This window comes from Heptranchias perlo, chromosome 8 (genome assembly GCF_035084215.1).
Source record: "Heptranchias perlo isolate sHepPer1 chromosome 8, sHepPer1.hap1, whole genome shotgun sequence".
NCBI lineage: Eukaryota > Metazoa > Chordata > Chondrichthyes > Hexanchiformes > Hexanchidae > Heptranchias > Heptranchias perlo.
Window position 1 is genome coordinate 41,919,408 of NC_090332.1, and position 20,939 is coordinate 41,940,346.

The 20,939-nt window shown below is 39.9% G+C and overlaps 1 protein-coding gene across 1 annotated transcript in view; it reads right to left on the reverse strand.

Annotated features, from left to right (window-relative positions):
• The window catches only part of LOC137324580 (serine/threonine-protein phosphatase 4 regulatory subunit 3), a 61,023-nt gene that overhangs the window by 12,373 nt on the left and 27,711 nt on the right, over positions 1-20,939 (reverse strand). Inside the window, exons 5-11 of the mRNA XM_067989027.1 lie at positions 18,275-18,352; positions 18,079-18,195; positions 12,854-12,970; positions 10,543-10,674; positions 7,719-7,824; positions 4,103-4,147; positions 2,663-2,821 (exon numbers count right to left, since the gene is read on the reverse strand). Coding sequence (XP_067845128.1) covers positions 2,663-2,821; positions 4,103-4,147; positions 7,719-7,824; positions 10,543-10,674; positions 12,854-12,970; positions 18,079-18,195; positions 18,275-18,352 — 754 coding nt within the window. The remainder of the gene's footprint in view (positions 1-2,662; positions 2,822-4,102; positions 4,148-7,718; positions 7,825-10,542; positions 10,675-12,853; positions 12,971-18,078; positions 18,196-18,274; positions 18,353-20,939) is intronic.

Here is a 20,939-nt window from a genome sequence, read left to right on the forward strand (position 1 = left end):
ACATGTTGTCACATGTGCACGCACCCTCTGCTCCTCTAACTCCAGATCAATATTCATCTTCATCACTCCATCAACTGAAACACTGCCACCTTTTGGAATTCTCATCCAAAATCACTTTGCCTCACTGATTCCCCTAAATACCAAGTCGGGGGGTGGGGATGAGGGCGAGGGTGAAAAAGACATCATTCCCTGGACATATATGCATAAAGCTTTTATATTTGACTTAAAAAACTTGCATTCATATAGTGCCTTTCATGCCCTTAGGACACCCCAATACACTTGCTTTTGAAGTTATATAGGCAAACATGGCAACCAACTTGCTCATAGGAAAATTCTATAAACAGCAATGAGATAAGTGACCTGCTTTAGTGGTGTTGGGTGAGGGATGAATATTGGCCAGGGCAGCAGCAGAAGCCTCTGCTTTTCTTTGAACAGTGCCATGGGAGCTTGTAGGTCCAACTGAACAGACAGGGCCTTGGTTTAACATCTCATCCAAAAGACAGCACATCCAACAATGTAGTATTTCCTCAGCACTGAATTGGAATGTCAGGCTGGATTAAGTGCTTGAAACCTGGGTTCAGAGATGAAACTGTACTTTGGGGTATTACCATGCACCACCAAAGCAACATATACCTATGATAAGCGACCATTAAAACCCCCACATCAATGACATCCTATTCTTAACTGTGATGTGGAGTTGCCGGTGATGGACTGGGGTGGACAAATGTAAGGAGTCGTACAACACCAGGTTATAGTCCAACAGCTTTATTTGAAATCACAAGCTTTCGGAGCTTTCCTCCTTCGTCAGGTGAGTGCAGGGTTCCATAAAGGCACAGCATATATAGTCAGAGAACAATGCCTGGTGATTACAGATAATCTTTCCAACTGCCCGTTATCACACCTCGGCAGAAAGATAATCACAGCAATCAAAGGAGTGGAACACTTCAGCAGTCAAGGACATTCAGCCTCCGATCTTCAGGTAAGCGTTCTCCAAGGCGGCCTTCGAGACACACAACAACGCAAAATCGTCGAGCAGAAATTGATAGCCAAGTTCCGCACCCATGAGGACGGCCTCAACCGGGATCTTGGGTTCATGTCACGCTACATGTAACCCCACCAGTGAAAAAAAAGTTATCTGTTTTTAATACAACTGGTCATTCTCTCCCTCTCTCTGCCTTTCGGGTGTCTCTCTCTCTGTCTTTGTGATCTGACTGCTTGTGTATTCAGTAGTCTTGGATGTAATGTTCCCCTGTCTGAACACCATCCACTCCTTTGATTGCTGTAATTATCTTTCTGCCGAGGTGTGATAACGGGCAGTTGGAAAGATTATCTGTAATCACCAGGCATTGTTCTCTGACTATATATGTTGTGCCTTTATGGAACCCTGCACTCACCTGACGAAGGAGAAAAGCTCCGAAAGCTTGAGATTTCAAATAAAGCTGTTGGACTATAACCTGGTGTTGTACGACTCCTTACATTTATTCTTAACTGAGATGTGAAGAAGGGAAAATAGAATCATCAGTGAGCTAATGCCACTCAACTCCTAGCAATAGGTGCAACATGGCACTGGAACAGATGCAAAGTGATAACATGGCAGTTATGCTAGAGCAGTGGTTTTCTAAGTTTTCGTATGGAACCTATAATTCTGGCACTCTCACAGACACCTAAAATGTCCATAAAAGTGTCATCCTAAAATGTACGAAAAGACATGATGCAACACGATTTCTGAGCTACGATCCAACACCCTTTACTAATGAGATTTTCATCTCTAGTATTTATGACTGTGGACCCCTGGAACTGAGTTTATCTAGAGTGCCAAATAAAATTGCAGCAGTGTTTTATCAGTATTGTTTTACATTTATAAACATCTCCACTTTGTGCCTTGTTGTAAATTTAACATTATCACACGAAGAAAAAATGTGAAGCGAACATTCGTAATGCCAACGAAGGTGTCAATGTGCAATTAATTCTGTTTACAGCTTTCAAAATTTCAGATAGCAAAATACATGACCTCATTATTTGTATTTCATCAGAATCTTCTCTCTGAAGTTCAATGTGCTGGTTTGTTGTAAACAAAGGGATCAACATGGGATAGTTTGCCGATTGGGTGGAGGCTCCTGTTTTGAGACACAATGGCGTGGACTCCCCAGAAACTAAAGTATGGAAGTACACCGTCAGGGAGAACTGCCTATTTAAACTACATAGCGTCCTTCATATATGTTTCATGAAGTCTCTCTCCCAGCTGGTCAGACCCTCATCCTAATCCCTCTGTACAGTCCAGATGATGTGCTTGAGGCACATTTCTCACTGGTTTACTCATCTTTCACTCTTATGCCACTCAGCTCTATCAAATACCTCTAGTAGTTATGACTTTGTGGACCCCAGGAACCATTTGCCGACTCCACTGCACTAGAAGAAAGTTTGAAAACTGCTGTACTACAGCAAAGGACTTTACCCTAGAGGGGGATTTCTAATCCTAGTTTTGACCAGGTTGCCTAGGTTTGTTGTACAGGGAGAGGAAAGAGTTATCTGACACAGAATCTGCTATTCAATTTGATGATAAAATCCCATATAAATTGTTAAAAACATGGCAGCAAAAAAACAGGTAAGTATGGAGATTCAGTCATTAGTTTTACTTTTTTTTTTACAAGTTTTAACTTACATAAGGCTAGAAAAGTATGTTTTGAATTCATCAGTACCAAAACCCTTCGCAGTAAATCTTTGTTCATGATGTAGTTCTTGATATGATATGTGTGATGCTCTACACAGAAAGTGAGTAGCTCCAGAATCAAGGCCAACAGTTGTGCTGTCTGGAAGTTATCTAAAAGAAAAATAAAGATAAAACTTGGTTATGTATGTGACCAACATATTGGGTTTCATTTTGAAAACTAGCCTAAAACAGAGGGACTGAGTGATACAGTGTGCTAGTAAACTGTGTTTTAACCTCCAGCACCTGGGTTTGAAAGTCTTTCTCCCCTCATGGAAGTCAGGCTCCCAAATGAAATTAGTCTGGCTAGTCTCCATCTAGTTTCTAGTCAGGTCAGTGCTTCGGCAGTGGGGAATCAGGACAGTCACAAAACAGGAACTGACCATAATTTAACATCAACAAACTTTTGATTTGGCACTCAACAAGCCAAAAGGACGCTTGGCTTGCAAATAAACTTCATGTAGATGCAGTAGGAGATAGTTTTGTCTGATTCAAGAATTTGTGTTGGGGAACTACATACGATGTTTTAACTTTACTTATCCTCAGAGCGACCAAGAGACACTGCATGCATCAGCAAAGAATAAAGTTACATTCCCATTACGGATGCCACAATAAGCCCCTGAAGTCACCACTCATGCAGGGGTACAGTTCCATAGGTACTGGCAGCTCTCTAACACATCTTCATTCTTCATGAGAGCGTTTGATTAGCAAGTGTGGGCAGACTACTTGATAACGGAGAGCATCACTGCTAAGCCCCATCTTGTCCACCATACACACACTTTCTAGCAGGTGACAGCAGGTAGCAATCAAGAGCAGGAACCCCAGCCAATTCTTTGCCTACATAGCCCAAGGGCATTGGAGCCAAATATTAACATCCCAACAGCCGTGTTAGTTGAGATCAGTTAACTCAGAATAGACCGTCAAGCTTGGAACCTCCAGGTCTGAAAGGTTTAGCACCACATGCATTTACTTACTTATTGATCATACTTGCCACTTTTAAGTATAAAAATCCAATATAGAACACACTGCTTTGAAATCAATACCAGCTAGGTAAAAATCTTTCTTGCTGTCTTAAATGGATACAAGCCAATATTTGCTACTTGGTGCAATTACAAGAAGCAAATATGTACAAAAATCACCCAGTAATAGAAAGTAATCTTGCAGGATGTATGGACTTTTTGTACAGGTGGTTCCTAATTGTAATTGTTAAGACCACTACATTCAAAGTGGACTCAAATAGCCATCTGTGTGCACAACTGGTTCCTTCAGAAACAAAGCAACCAGTGTGAACTGCTGTAATTTTAGTATTTAAAAACCATACTGGACATACTACCAAAGGAACAAGTTATTCCATCTCCATAAAATCCACCAACTCAATAAGTAAAGTGAACTTACCAGAACAAAAAGCACTATTCCTGTTGGATCCATCTACTACTGCATCTAATAAACAAGTACAAGGTAATGTTAAAGACACTCATTGTTAATATAGGTCAAGATTAAATTAGGAGGCCATCAGCCTGTCTTAGTAATCCATTGAGAAAGACCCCCATTGTAGCATTTAATTGTTTAAATTATTCCAGTGTTTTCACTTTCACTACTCTAACCAGTCCATGCCATATACTGATCACATTATTGAGAACTTCTCGATATTGGTTCTAAATTTATCTTTTACTAATAATTTTAGATTTCACCCCTTTTAAAGAAACAATCTATTTCCAGGAAACAAATAAAACCTTCAGCTATAGTACATAAAGCATCACTGAAACCACTTAATTTAAAGTGGGCGAAATGGGCATTTAGACCATTTCAGTGGCCTAGTGCTCCACATTAGGCTAGGATTATAATAGGTTCCTATGATCAATCTGCAGGCAAATAGATCTATCTCTAAATGAACACGGGCATGTGGAGCTGCTGCTTATGCTAACTTTGCTAACAGTTGCCAAGAAGGCCGAGAAAGATGCCAGGTCAACTTGCCTAACAGTGATATACGGTGACAACTTGGATGACTTTGGACAAGACAGTATCAAAGCAATGGTTTACTAAAGCTCCCAAGATTCGAGAATGGGAGTTACTTCGACCCACCCTACTGATGAAAGTTCAATAATGGGCATATAATTTACAATACACTATTCCATTCCTAGATACTGAACTCTTTAATCTTAATATATATGATTACATCGAAACTACAGCACAGAAGGAGGCCATTCGGCCCATTGTGTCTGTGCTGGTCGAAATAGAGCTACCCAGCCTAATCCCACTTTCCAGCACTTGGTCTGTAGCCTTGTAGATTATGGTACTTCAAGTGCAAAACCAAGCACTTTTTAAATGTGATGAGGGTTCCTGCCTCTACCACCCTTTCAAGTAGTGAGTTCCAGACCCCTACCAACCTCTGGGTGAATCTACGCCCCCCTGGTTATTGATCTCTCGGCTAAGGGAAATAGGTCCTTCCTGTCCACTCTATCCAGGACCCTCATAATTTTATACACTTCAATTAAATCACCCCGCAGCCTCCACTGTTCCAAAGAAAACAATCCCAGCCTATCCAATCTTTCCTCATAGCTAAAATTTTCCAGTCTGGGTAACATCCTCGTAAATCTGCTCTGTACTCTCTCTCGTGCAATCACATCTTTCTTGTAATCTGGTGACCAGAACTCTATGCAGTACTCAAGCAGTGGCCTAACTAGTGTTTTCTCCAGTTCCAGCATAACCTCCCTGCTCTTACATTCTATGCCTCGGCTAATAAAGGAAAGTATCCTATTTGCCTTCTTAATCACCTTATCTACCTGTCCTGCTAACTTCAGGGATCAGTGGACATGCACTCCAAGGTCCCTCTGTTCCTCTACACCTCTCAGTATCCTCCCATTTATTGTGTATTCCCTTGCCTTGTTTGATCTCCCCAAATGTATTACCTCACACTTCTCCAGACTGAATTCTACTTTTCTGCCCACCTGACCAGTCCATTGATATCTTCCTGCAGTCTACAGCTTTCCTCATCACTATCAACCACACAGCCAATTTTTGTATCATCTGCAAACTTCTTAATCATGCCTCCTACATTTAAGTCTAAATCATTAATGTATACCACACAAAGCAAGGGATCTAGTACTGAGCCCTGCAGAACCCCACTGGAAACAGCATTCCAGTCACAAAAACACCCGACCATTATCCTTTGCTTCCTGCCACTGAGCCAATTTTGGATCCAATTTGCCACTTTCCTTCAGATCCTATGGGCTTTTACTTTTTTGACTAGCCTGCCATGTGGGACCTTGTCAAAAGCCTTGCTAAAATCCATGTAGACTATCAAATGCACTACCCTCATCAACCCTCCTCATTGACTTTTCTGAGGAGGTAATCAAGTTAGTCAGACACGACCTTTCCTTGACAAATCCACGTTGTCTGTCCTTGATTAAATGACGGTTTATACTGTCCCTCAGAATGAATTCCAATAATTTGCCCACCACCGAGGTTAGACTGACTGGCCTGTAATTACTCGGTCTATCCTTTTCTTCCTTTTTAAACAACTGTACAAAAAGTTAGCAATCCTCCGGCATCACGCCTGTAGCCAGGGAGGATCGGAAAATGATGGTCAGAGCCTCTGCTATTTCCTCCCTTGCTTCTTTTAACAGCCTGGGGTACATTTCTTCTGGGCCTTGCGATTTATCTACTTTCAAAGATGTTTCTCCTGAAATCATCATTGGATTTATTAGGGATTACCTTATATTTACGACCTCTAGTTTTGGACTCCCCCACAATTGGAAACATTTTCTCCTACATCTACCCTATTAAACCTTTTCATTATCTTAAAGACCTCCATCAGGTCACCTCTCAGCCTGCTCTTTTCTAGAGAAAAGAGCCCTAGCCTTTCCTGATAAGTATACCCTCTCAGTTCTGGTTATCATCCTTGTGAATCTTTTTTGCACCTTTTCCAATGTCTATGTATCCTTTTTATAATATGACAGCCAGAACTGTGAACAGTATTCCAAGTGTGATCTGACCAAGATTCTATACAAGTTTAACATAACTGCTCGGCTTTTCAATTCTATCCCTTTAGAAATGAACATCAGTGCTTGATTGGCCTTTTTTATGGCCTTTTTATCTGCGTCACTACTTTAAGTGATTTGTGTATCTGTACCCCTTGATCTGATCTCCCACGGAGATAAGACCAAGAACATGTTTTAAGTGTGGAATCTCAGTATTTACAGTAATGGGCTCCAAGGCCTAGTTTCAGGGCAGTATTCCTACGAAGTGAGCAAAGGACAACAGTAACAACCTCCTTTTACCAAGGAAGATCAACCAGGCTAAAAAGGTCAGTGGTCCCGAAGGACAGGCAGAGATACAAAGCAACAGGCTCACGCCCAAAATTCTGGGCACAGCAACGGGCATGGGCCCAGATTTTCAGGGGTATTTGGCAGGCTGGGAGTGTGGCAGCAAGCTCAAAAGATTGATTTTTTTAGGGGCATTTGATGCCAGTTATTCCCATGCGTCAGAGCTCTTGGCAAAAATATCTAGCCCAATGCTTCTGGGAGAGGTGGAGGCTTTGAAGTAAAAACGTTAATGAAAGCATTATGACAAGACAATTCAATAGATAAATTTAATCATGTTATTGTGAAATATACAATGTTTTTGAATTTATTTTGTTTAAACCCATATTTTGGACATTAGAAATTTCAGCTGCTGAAAAAAAAAATTGTTGGTTGCAAAATGTTCAAATGAGGGTCAACAAATTTGTTCCACACCACCATCCAATGGCCAGGGCAGGCAAGTACACATAGGCTGAAACCAAGTGTTTTTAATAGGGGAAATAGAGTCACAGGGCTTGTGCAACAAGGAAAATGTGACTACGGGTTAAGTGCTCCAAATAGAAAAATTATTACAGTGCCACCTACTAACGGCACACACAATTACAAATATCACAGGGGTGTAGACACAATTAACAATGAAACATTCATAGGAAGCATTTACAGGTGATAGGGCACATGGATTTTAATACATAGATAAGTTTGAAACCCACCTTTACTGCTGTGTTTTTCATCTGTGGTATTAGCCAGTAAAGGAGCACTGAGAACATGCATGCAATGTTTGTAGAAAAAGCTGAGGAACTCAGTCTTCTCAGTTTTCTGAGAAAGATGACAAGAATACATGTTGATAATTAGTGAGCTCCTTAACTGCTTGATCACTTAAGTTCTGAAATGTGTTGTTTATATGCATGTGTTATGGGATTATGCAGCAGTAGAACCCAACTTTAAATTCAAATCAAGTTTCAGAGGGCAAATGGATAAATTTTTGTAAAGGTTTTAATCTCAACAAATTTTGGACAAATTTTTTTAAAATATTGATTTTAAAACTTATTTTAAATCTAAAAGCAGAAACATAAGCACTCAAGAACAGCAGTGATAGAACATCTTAAGTATTTTTCACAAACAAATCTAAATCTGCACTAACTAGGGCTCAACAAGTATAAACCATATGGATCACACCCAGCAGTTGAGCCAAGTTAATCTTTAATAATGCTGGCTTCAATAACAAATGCCAGTGTTGTATTTTAACACATTCCTTCCTTCCAGAGTATAAAACCAAAATTACGGATGCCATAAGGTTGACAAATGACTATCATTTCACAAAGATGTATTATGATAACACCCACAAGTCAATGTGGCAAGAAATCGTACAAATAGCCCTAACAATTTTAATTGTAATATAATAGCCTACATATTAACGGTTAATGTGGCAGTCCAAAAAAATGGTTTATACAGTGTCTAAAACCAGCTGTACCATCCCATGAGTCCTTCTGTGGGTCCCATCTACGTACATCCCGCCATAATTATACCTTCTCTCCTTTTCATCTCCTCACTCCCAACTTTGTCACCTTGCTGCACACTTGAAACAACATATTCACCAAACAGTCTAACCGCCAGAAAATACTGCTGTCACCAGTGGAATATCTGCTGTTTCCCACAGTACCATAATGCACAACTCAAACACCTGTACTATCACCATCAGAACACTTCTTTAAAAATAACATCGAAGAAAATGGGCCTTAGAGCCAGGCAAAAGTAAAGTTGAAGATTTTAAATGGGATATAAAGGTTACAAGGTCAAGGCCAGACAAGAATAGGTTAAAGTTAAAATAAAAGCATAACTGAGGATGAAGGTAACAGGGCAAGTGTCAAGTTTTATTTAGTTAAATTGTGTTCCAAATATATATTAGATCTACAGGATTATGTATTAAAGCAATAAAGTCAATGTAATAAAGATGGGATTTAAAGGTAGAGGAGGAAAGGTTTTGGAAAGAAGTTCCAGAGTAGGGCTGAGGCAGCAGAAGGTTTTGCCACCAATGAAGGGCAAAGGGGCAAAGAGAGAGGCGCACAAAGGAGATAGCCGGAGGACTGAAAAATTTAGGAGGGGACAGAAGGCTTGAGGAGGTTGAAGAAGTAGGGTGGAGCAAGGCAGTGAAGGAATTTGTAGGTGAAGAAGATGTTATACTCAATGCTTTTGGGATAAGGATAGGGTGGAGAGTAAACAGGGCTCAGTGTGGGATAGGATATGAGCAGCTGAGTTTTGGACATTGGGGTTTACGGAGGATAGAGAATGAGAGGCTAACAAGGGCAACATTGTACAAGTGAAGAGTCTAGAAGTGAGAAAAGTGTGAAGAAGGGTTTTGCAGTATGGAGGTGGAGTAGGGATGGAAGCAGAAGTAAGTGTTCTTGTTGACAGGCAGGATGTGGGGTTTGAATCTCTGCTCTGGGTTGAACAGGCATTAAGGTTTCACACAGTGTGAGCAAATGGCCAGCAAAGGGGCACAATTAATGATGAGAAGGGAGTTTATGTTGGAGGTTGAAAATTTTGGCTTTAGTCTTTATGATGTTCAGTTGGAGGAAATGTTGACAATGTCAGATAGAGTCTGGCAGCACAGCAGTGGTTATGAGGTTCAGGGAAGTGGTGGAGTGATAGAATTGGGTGCCAGCATACATTTGGAAACTAACTCCATAACTGTGAATGATCAGAGAGGCAGCACATAGATGAGGAAGACGAGGAGGTCAAGGATTGATCTATTTGGAACTATGGAGGTGATTATGCAAGGATATGAAGGGAAGCTGCTGCTGGAGATGCACTGGCTGCTTTGCGACAGATAAGAGGAACTGTGCAATCCCAAGGAGCAGAATACAGCAGGACGGCATGGTTGCCTATTTCAAACATGGTGCAGAGGTTGAGGTGGAGGTGGACAAGGAGGGATAATACAAGGAGGCACAATCACAAAGGATGTAATTTCTGACTTTGTCCAGGGTAGCCTTGATGAACAAGGCCGAAATTGGACTAAAGGGATTTGAAAAGAGTGTGGTTTGGGAGCGATCAGCTTGGAGTTGGGAGATAATGGCTCATTTGAGGGGCTGAGGGGAAAAGGAGGTCAGAGGTAGGTGGTAGTTGGAAAATGTGGTCAGGTTGAGGATGGGCTTTTGAAAGGAACGAGGATGGGGTTTAAGCAAAGGGACCAATTAATAATGCCAACAAGCATGGGGGCAAGGAGAGGTAATTGAGTAGTCAGAAGTTTAAGATTTAAAAGGAGCCCTGAACACAAACCGCTAAAGTATTTAAAATATTTGAGTATTCCCAAAACACAAGCTTCAATGTATTACGTTAGTGCAATATTTTTTTAGCCAATATTTGGGCATTACTACAATCAAAATCAACTTAGTAGTAAATCTACTCAGACCGCATTTAAAAAAACAGGAATGGAGACAGAAGATCATAAATTGCAAATCCAATTAGGCCAACATACATATATAGAAGGCATTTTTGCCATTTCTTTTTTTAAAAAAATATTTTAAAGTGGCTTACGTTTGCTGTAGCTAACATATTCTCAGGGTCAATTAAAGTTCTCAGCAGCCCCATTAGCTGAACTGCTCCTCCAAGTTCAGGGTCAGCATCGCAGATCATCTGTTCAATGATTACATTGATTAGGAGAATATCCTGCACAAAATGAAAAAAGTGCCAGTATTAAATTTAAAGTAAAGCTGCCTTAAAATGGTAACTAATTTCAAAATAAAGCACTAATCAATTTGTAGTATCAAATCACAAGATAAGCATTCTTCATCAAAACCATTAAGCCCATGTGATCTCATCCTTCCAAAATATCCTTGTCATTTTTCCATTACAGCATTTAGCTGTTTCTTAAATGGACGCTAGGACACTGGCCTGTCAACCAATTCAGCTGTTCACCAAATCTTGTTTAAATATGGTTTATCCTAAGCATGCCCTTCACAATCTTGATCCAGTGCCCTTTTGTCCTCTTGCCCTTGCATATCAAAAGTATTGTTCAGAGTTTACTTTTTCTATCCCAATAGAAATCTTATATTTCTAAGCTTCACTCTTCGTAATCTCTTAGAAGAGCCCCAGCTGAATCATTCCGCTTAGCTCATCCCTCTATCACCAATCAGCCTCATTAGATCTCGATGGCCCCCTATATTATGGCAACCAGGGATTTAAGCAGTACTCCAGGTATGGCCTGACCAGAGCACTGCACTTAATCAAGCCTTCTGGCCATTTAAACTAAACTGATTTGACAAAATACCCCAGCATCTTGTTCACTTTGCTTATTGCTACCTCACAATGTTTGGACATGAACAAGTCCACAGGTGCATTTAAGGGGAAGCAGGATAAGTACATGAGGGAGAAAGGAATAGAAGGATATGCTGATAGGGTTAGATGAAGTAGGGTAGGAGGAGGCTCATATGGAGCATAAACACCGGCATGAACAAGTTGGGCCAAATGGCCTGTTTCTGTACTGTAAATTCTATGTAATTCTATGTGTCAATATTCATCTTGGCAGGCTCAAGACAGTGTTTTGTGAAAATGTAAATTATTCCACACAGTTAGCTTCCAGACAGTGGCAAATGAAACCCTTTTTCACAAGGCTTATAAAGTGAAATGAACATTTTGAGCTTCTGAGACTCAACAAAAGAACAAAGATAAATTCCATCAGCAAGTGTTCCACAGTACTTGGTTTAACAAGCATTTTACAATGAAAAACATAAATGCCTATTTTGCCAGCTGTTCTAATTTATATGGAAAACTAGGGATCTACATATAAACTGATTTTATGATGAGAAAGCAGTTAAAATTTCAAGAATGTTGAGAAAATGTGACACTGAATTGGATCGGTCTTAATAGTGTGATCAGACAATGCGAATTGACCCAACACCTTGAGTAGGTCCCAGTGGAAGTACTTCTGAATCACGACATGCAACACTGTGGCTGTTATATTTAACAAGCAGCACGAGTCCAACCTCTTGGTCAATGCAAGTAGAATTTCCGAGGAACTGACATTACCCAACAACAGGTACACACTGGTTGCTCCAGCTTTGTCTGAACCAAAGCACCCTCACCACTGTACAGGGACATAATATGACAGCAAGCATTTTGTGCAGTGGCACTTTATGATTGAGGCATTTCCAGTAAACTACTGTAGAAGCATGAGGTCTCAGAGGCACTCAGGAAAGTACAAAATACAATATAAGATCACAAGAAACCAGGAGCTGTTAGTCAGTTTGTACTATCACATCACAAGAAAAATAAACCATCTTTGTCCAAACTTTTGAGCCTATTTGACCTCATCCTTCAAAAAAAATAGCAACCCTACAATCTTCCAAGTGTGAGCAACAGAGATTCAAATACCAACCATTATAACTGGCCATACAGATAGTTTAACTTCTCAGGCACCTTTTGTGAAACCAAAAACTCTCCAAATTAATTTCCCACCTGATATTTTATAAACAACAAATCACTGAGACATGAATCATCAAAATCTGATCAATAAATTACTGCAAGTATGTAACCAGACTCAAACGTGTTTGTTATCTTGACAGAAGTACTTCCACTTGGCTTTAGATTTTAAGAGTAAATGCTTTGCACGATGCCAGTAAAATGTTTACAAGCCTTATTTTCTGAACAGACTTCACATTTTTAACCCCAAAAATGTTTGGGCAGACTTTTGAAATTATTTATGTATGAAGTGTACAATGAAGTTAACAAACAGACTGTTAAAACATTTAGTAACCTAAAGGAAAATCAACAGTCCTAACTAATGCTGCTTTAGCTCTATTTTAAAACAGGATTAGTTTATTCACATGCTGCAAGGACAAATACTTACATCATCGCTTTGCTGAGCTTCCTGCATTACAAACTCACGCACCATTGATGGACTATATTCTACCAGATAAGAAAATATGTCTGTAGCGGCAGCTCGCACCTGCACATCATCCATACCCTGTAAAGTAGCAAGATAATTGCAAATTTTAATTGAAATTACATATTTATACCACTTGGTATATAATTGAGTTTTTTTCCAAAGAAAACCAATCACAGATAGAGCACAGAAACCAAATGAAAGATTCAACAGCTTACATAGAAGAATGGCAGCTTAATTCTATCAGTAACAACGGCTAGAAAACACAACTAACTTACCAATGAAGCATTTCAGAGTGTACATCATGCCCCCCATAAAAAAAAAAGCAGTGACTCGCTAGACTATGCCATTTCCATACACAATTCCAGAGTTGTAGGATACACAGTCGCTCCAGCATTTCCCACAAATTAAAACTGTAGTCTCTGCCGTGCTGTCAGTAGGAGGCCAGACTCTTCCTCACACAAATAAAACAAACATTACAACAGCAGCGTGGGGTGAACCACCTTTCTAGCAACCAGCTTAAAACAGGATTGGCAGAGCTCCAGGGGTAGGTTCTCTAGCTGCTTCTAAAGCAGGGAATGACATAACAGGATGAGTGACAGAAGAGAACATAAAAACTCAATAAACAAACTTCTTAATCTAAAGATCTTGAGGCAAAATAAGTATTTTCATTTACTCGTACAACTCATTTAAAAAGGTAGATTTCAAAAGAAAACCTTTTCATATTGACGGACATTAATGGTGACCCTCAATTCTGATTTTATTTGCAAAAACATTAGGAGCATTTTGATATACGTCATTTGTTAATCAAAGTCACTGCAGAAAACGTATTGTATTTTGCAGCATACTGTATAAATGCATTGACAGAAATATTGCAGTGTAACAGTGATGTCACATTAACCTGGAAACTACTGTGATATTAACAATGCACGCATATGACATTCTTCTGTCCACTGTCTTAATCTATTTTAAAAAAGGGTTAATGTCAATTAACGCAAGAACTTCAAAGCTTTATGCCTTCCTGAGTTGCTTAGGTGCTTACCATAGAACCTTGTGGGCCATGTATAAAATTTAAATCAATGTTCCATTAATTTGCAAATATCTGAAGCTGCTGTTACACAGATCTTGGTGCTGTTATTGAACATTTATCCACCAATGAGGTAACACCTCTATGAACTACGCTTTTCAAACTTCCAAGCCCACAAAATTCAAATAGGTCAAACTAGTAAGAAATGTGCAAAAAGGTAAAAAAATTTCCACTGTAATGAGCATTCCCTGATCACACTGCCAGGGTTCATGGACCATGTGACCCATGGGCTGTTGGAACATCAATGGTAGAACACCTCTGCTAAAATAGCAAAGGAATGTCATACAAAAGTATTAAGTGCTGATCCGTCACTACTGCCAACAATTTCTAAATATTTAACAAATTTCTGAACTACAAAGCTGGACCTACTGAAATTTCCAATGTACTATTATGTTGAAAATAATTTGATTCTTGACAAGGTGTCAAAAATTTTAATGTAATGAAAAATAATGCATATTACAGTGTGTATCCAGATGATCAAAAAATTCTGTACATTAAACATAAATAATATTTTTTAAAATGAGTATTAACAGTATAGTGTGTACTTTAGAAATAAAGTTGATTTTTGAAGGACAACATAAAATTTAATACAGCAAAAAAAGTTAAGGGAAGTAGATGGTTTGCTCATGGTTCTTACTCAGCCCAAACCAATGGAATAAAAGTTGATTGTAAGGATCTTGTGAAATCCAGTTCCTAATTGACACAAGAACACAAAAGTGTTCATAATTTAGTACAAATTGGTAATCTCACTCAGGGAGGTCCCAACAATGGCTAGAACGGCAAACAAGTATTACAAAGGTGTAACAAGGAGTGTTCTTCTTGTTAAGGCACATTGTTGGGTTGTGGCAAAGAAATTGATACGATTAGTACCAGTGCGATATGGCTTTCAGAATAGTGCCATTGGAGAGTGCAGTTATACAGTTTACATTCACAAATTGGTAGGGGGGTTTTAAGAGCAGGAATCCCATGCAAGTGATAGAAGATATGCAATGCATCCCTTTTTTTTCCATAAAGAGAAGCATAAAGTACTGACTTCCTGCCCTCTGGCACAAGCTTTCTGATCCCTAGTCAAAACTTTCTCTCGTAACTTTTGTGAACCCTATTTCCCAATTTGCTTCCACCCCAATGGCACAGCTGCTATCTCAAAAGATGATTTTTTTTTTCTTCAAAGCTAATCTCGATCCTAGCAAACAACCTTCCTTTTAGCACTCCCTTCTGTTCAACCATTATGACAAACAAATTATATATCTCCTTCCTCCTCAAATCTTCAAGCTTTCAAAACCGTAGCTTGGCATCTCCTAATCATTTCTCCAACCCTGCCTCAGCTCATCTGTTGCTGAAACCCTCATCCATGCCTTCGTTACCTCTAGACTCGACTATTCCAAAGTTCTCCTAGTCGGCCTCCCATCTTCCATCAACTTGAGCTCATCCAAACCTCTGCTGCATGTATTCTAACACGCACCAAGTCCCATTTACCCATCACCCCTGCGCTCACTGACCTACACTGGCTCCCGGTCCGGGAACGACTCGATTTTAAAATTCTCATCCTTGTTTTCAAATCCCTCCATGGCCTCACCCATCCCTATCTCCACAACCTCCTCCAGCGCTGCAACCCTCCGAGAACTCTACACTCCTCCAATTCTTGCCTCTTGCGCATTCCCGATTTTAATCGCTCCACCAATGGCGGACGTGCCTTCAGCTGCCTAGGCACTAAGCTCTGGAATTCCCTCCCTAAACCTCTCAGCCTCCATACCTCTCTCTCCTCCTTTAAGACGACCTCACTGACCAAGCTTTTGGTCACCTGTCCTAATATCTCCTTATGTGGCTCGGTGTCAAATTTTGTTTAATGAACACTCATGTGAAGCACTTTGGGACATTTTACTACGTTAAAGACGCTATATAAATGCAAGTTGTTGCTGCTTTATCTCATCTTTCTTCTCTTTTCAATCTTCATGGTTTCCTGCACCATGGCTGAACTAAATGCATCTCTGATCTGGGATAACTACTTTTAACATTTAACCTGCAGACCATATTCCCAAAAGTCTGATCCCATAGCATGGAGAATGTGCATGGAGTAAAATCATCCCTTCCTTACTGATCACTTTCTAGCACATCAGTCTTTCAACATGGCCTGACAAAGGTAATCTTCAAATTCTTGCCTTCCACTGAGGTCAGCTGGTAAATGTAACTTACTGGTAAAGCCCAACAATGTGCAAAAACTGGAGCTCAATATGGGCACTGACCAAAGCATCAATTCAAGTTACACAAGAAAATCCAACTGTTGAAAAATTAACACTAAACTCATTGTGAGGTGAAGATGATGCAAAAAAAATGCAAATAGAAGCAATCAATTGAGATAAAACTAATTTTTCCTGGTGAAAAAACAGTCAATGCTGCTAAAATCAGGAGGAAGACAAAAGATAAACCACTTGTAATGAGAGTGCTGAAAATAACAAAACTAAGCTTGAGCTGGTCCATGTGCATTGTGCTGGCAGACCAAGGAGAAGGCTGTGCTGTATTCTGAGATTTTTGTGGTAAATCCAGTGAAGCAGCAGCTCTTAAGGGCTGCAGTTTCCCATAAAAGTTGAGGCAGCAGGAAGAAAACTGGACTACTTGCTCACTTGTACAACGGAAACATGGATAATACTGCTCCCTTTGATGCTGTAAAGTAGCAACTCCACCAAAAGGAAGGCGGCCATATTGAAAGCTGTAAAGCCACCCTTCAGTAAAAACAAGTCAGCATAATCACCCAGTTTCCTTGTACCTGGCTGCTGGAAGAAGATTAGCAGTATCAGTAGCAAATTGAAAGCAAGTACGTGCAAAGATAAAGAGCAAATTTCTTGTGAGGTCCAACCAATCAAGGTACAAACCTCAGCTGGTAACTGCCATATCTTCTGGGAGATACCATATGAAGCGCTGTAGATAAATATTGCCCATTTCCACATACTCTTTCATTGTGCATGGCATTCTTTTGAAGGTGGAGATGACAGCAAACAGATGCTAAAGCATTTAATCAGAGATGCTCTTCTGCTAATAGGCGAGTTTTAGTGGGGTCATCAGCAGCTGTGGATGCAGAGGATAACCCTGTTCTCCTTAGAGGCATCCATCCCAATGTTTCATCTGCTTTAAACAATACGGGCAATCATGGAATGTCGCATAATGAAAGTATCACGTCTGCTTTTCTGAATAACAGCCACAGAATTGCCTAATAATTTCTGGTGTCAGATAACATCTTAACAGTAATTCAGTGAACACCCTTTCTGTTCAAGGTCAGGGGTTGATATGAAGAGCCCTGATGTCCACACATCTTGCACTCGAGGGATCCCTGGCACCTAGGTAAAAGCTGTGCCTCATTTCCAGCTAATCTGTCCTGCATAAAAAAAGGGATGAACATGGTACCCCTATCACACATGGCATTTGACACTTCCTTGATACTGCAGCCTACCCGATATGGCATATAATCTCCTGACGTGGCTTGGAAGGATACGGTAGCATAAAGCTTCATGCAGTAGTAACCCTTACTTCTATCACGTTCCTGATCAAGGTGTTGTGTACTGGTTATCATGCAGTAAATGGCACAACTCTGCAGCAGCCTGTCTTATGAAGCGGAGACAATGAAGACAGGTCTCCTTCAACATGTCCATTGGGGTAAATAAACAGTTCCTGGGGTGGCAACAGGGATTGCCAAAACACTTCAGGGGACACCCAATTTTCCAACCTGCACCAGCTGCTTTTAAGGTTCCACTCCACCAGTTTACAGTGGAGACGGGCACACCTCCTACAGCATTCCCACTTTCACTAAAAGTACAGGAGAAGGCAGCAATTTTTAACATGGAGACAATGGGGGATTAGAGACAGGAAGCAAAGTGGGCACAGGGGTGGGGGAGGAAAGAGAAAAAAAATTAGAAGGAAGAGATCAGATGCGTGAGGTGGGCAGGGAAAAGATGTCAATAATACACTAATATTTCCTCAGAACGAAGCTGGAGGTTCAACTTTGAGGAAGGGAAGGGGGAAAAAAAACCCTGGTGAAGTGACATCACAATCTGGTATGCAGAATGTAAATTAAGTCATTAGTACTAAAAAGGAAAAAATCCACTCTTACCAGAACTATTTCAAGGGCAGGAAGAATTCCTAAATTTGCCAACGTCTTGAAAAATGCATCTCGGTTCTGAGGTTGCAGTGTTTGAGAAAATGCACAAAATTCCTTAAAGAAGTTCACCTGTGTTTCAGAAAAAATATTTGTGAAATATGCTACTTTATGTTAATGCACAACTTTTTAAGCTGAATAGTTAACTTACTAATTCACGTCTCTTGTCATCATCTGTTGCTTCATCTGTTAACTGTGCAAAGAGTTCAGTCAAAAATTTCTCATCTTCCTGTATCAAAATAAAGTGAGTTTCAGTACTTAAATTTTTACAAGAGGTGCAACCAGTAAAATTCGCACATATATGATTGATTTGTGGAACTCCAGTAAGGATAAGTCAATTATTTTAGCTCAGTTTACAGATCAGATTTCAAGCAGATTTGTATAGAGGAGGAAAAATGTTACCTTTTCTACCATATCAAAAAAAAGTAACAATCTCATAGCACTTAATAAAGTGTTTTTTCTCTTCACGTATTTGTTTCAATGAGAATGGAAGAGCAAAGGAAACTGTGGAAGAACAAATGGATTTGGCCATCCACGTACACAAATCTCTAGAAGTTAGTGCACAGATACAAAAAGTAATCAAAAAGGCTAATGGAACGTTGGTCTTTACCTCAAGGGGCCTGGAAATCAAAGGGGAGGAAGCTATGCTTCAGTTATACAGACTCCATCTGGAGTACTGTGTTCAGTTTTGGACTCCACACCTCTGGAAATATATATCTGCCTTGGAGGGGGCAAAGCATATGAACATACTGCTTGAGGAAGGAATGCTGCACATATTTTAGGAATTCATTTCCCTTTCTCTATTTACTCCCTCCCTGTCCCAATCAATCTCCAGAACAATGATTTTCTTATTCCTACTCATCTCCCAGATCTGCCTATAGATTTCTTCTTCCATTTCACTCCCACATTTAGGAGGTCTGTAGCACAAACACGCTAATATAATTCCTTGTTTATCTTTGACTTCTAACCATATTGCCTCTTTTGCTATACAACAGTCCTCCTTCACTAATCCTGACACTCTTCCTCCTTTCTTACCTATTCTGTCCCCTTGAAAATACTGTAATCCATTATGCTTATTTCCCACTCCTCTCCAGTTTGCAGCCAAGTTTTTGTTAGTGCTGTTAAATCTTTATTACCCTGTGATAAAGATTTCCTTTAAGTCCTGTTCCAAAACCTGCTTCCTAATCTCCTAAACTCGTTTTGCAGGACACTGGGTCTTTCCTTTCCTATATTGTTTGCACTCGTGTGGACCATGATGGCTGGCTATTCTTCCTCCCCCACCCATAATGTTTGCCAGTCTTTCCAAAATGTCAATTACTCTAGCACCTAGGAAGCTCTGGACTGGAAAAGATGGTGTCTACTCCCCCACCTACTAGCAGGCAGTTCTAAAAACGTCCTTACCAACATTCATCCCTCAGTGACCCATCAAACACAGATTAATTGGTCACTGATCCTAAAATTGACCCTTGCAGGACACCACTGTTTACATCGCTCTAATCTGAAAAACATACATTAACCACCGTTCTTTGTCCTCTAACCAACAATCGAGCCATGCTGGCGCATTCTCTTTAATACCACATGCCTTAATTTTATCCAAAAGCATCCTACACAACACTTTATCAAACTATTAAAAAATCCTTATACACATATACACAAGATATAAGGCATTTCCTTCATCAATAAGTTTTCATTTCATTCATGAACTCTACTGAATTTATCAGACACAACTTACCTTTTACAAATCTATGCTGACAGTCCTTAACTAGTATCTTTATCCTGTATTATGACCGCTAGAAGCTTACCACTACCATTAGTCAGACAATAGCAACCCTGCAATTCTCTGGCAAAACTTTCACATCCAAGGAAATTAAAAAAATTATGGTCAGTGCCTCTGCTATTTGATCTCTGCCTTCCACCAGCAGTTGAGGATGCTTGCCATCAGGGCGTGGTGTCTTTTCCACAGAGTTCCATCAATTTTTTCAGTAGTTCCATATTCATAGTTATCAAACCTCCTCCCTCTTGTACCTTTCATTTATACACTCTGAAAACTGAGGCAAAGTGCTTATTTAACATTTTCACCATTCCTTCATCCTGCATAAGACAATTTATTTTTCATCTCTAATTGGCCCTATCCTTATTTGTTTTACTTTTCTATGTTTGCAAAATAATTTACTATTTATTTTGCATTATTAGCCCTAGGTCTCTAAATTGCCTCTCTTTTAAAAAAGTCAAATCTGTATCCTAATCATCTCCTGTTTGCTTGTCTCATTATTTGTGCACCGTCTTATTTGCCAATTTTTCTTTCCAGTTTATGTCGGCTAGTTCCCTTTTTAATCTTGTTGAAACTGGCACTTTTTTTTCCCCTAGTCCAGTACCTTTATCTTAAGACTGTTCCTTTTTAATTTTTATATCAGACCTAATTATGTTATGGTCAGTCCCCAGATGTTCACCTACTTACTTTACTTGCTCCAGTTCACTATCTAGAATTAGATTTAGCACTGCTTCTTTCCTTATTGGATTAATGACAACTTCTACAATTACGTAGAAAAACTCACCAAGGCGTTTCAAAGATGTGAGGAAAATAGACACCGAGCCAAGAGAGAGAGATTAGGAGGTCACCAAAAGCTTGGTTAAAGAGGTGGGTTTTAAGGAATCTTAAAGGGGTCACAATTAGATGAATTCCAGAGGAGTGTGACCTAGGCAGCTGAAGGCATGACAACCAATGATGGGGTGAAGCGAGGGTGGATGCACAAGGGGTAAGTGGCAAAACAACTGAGAGGTCAGAAGTTGGGGGTGACTAAGAGCTGGAAGAGGTT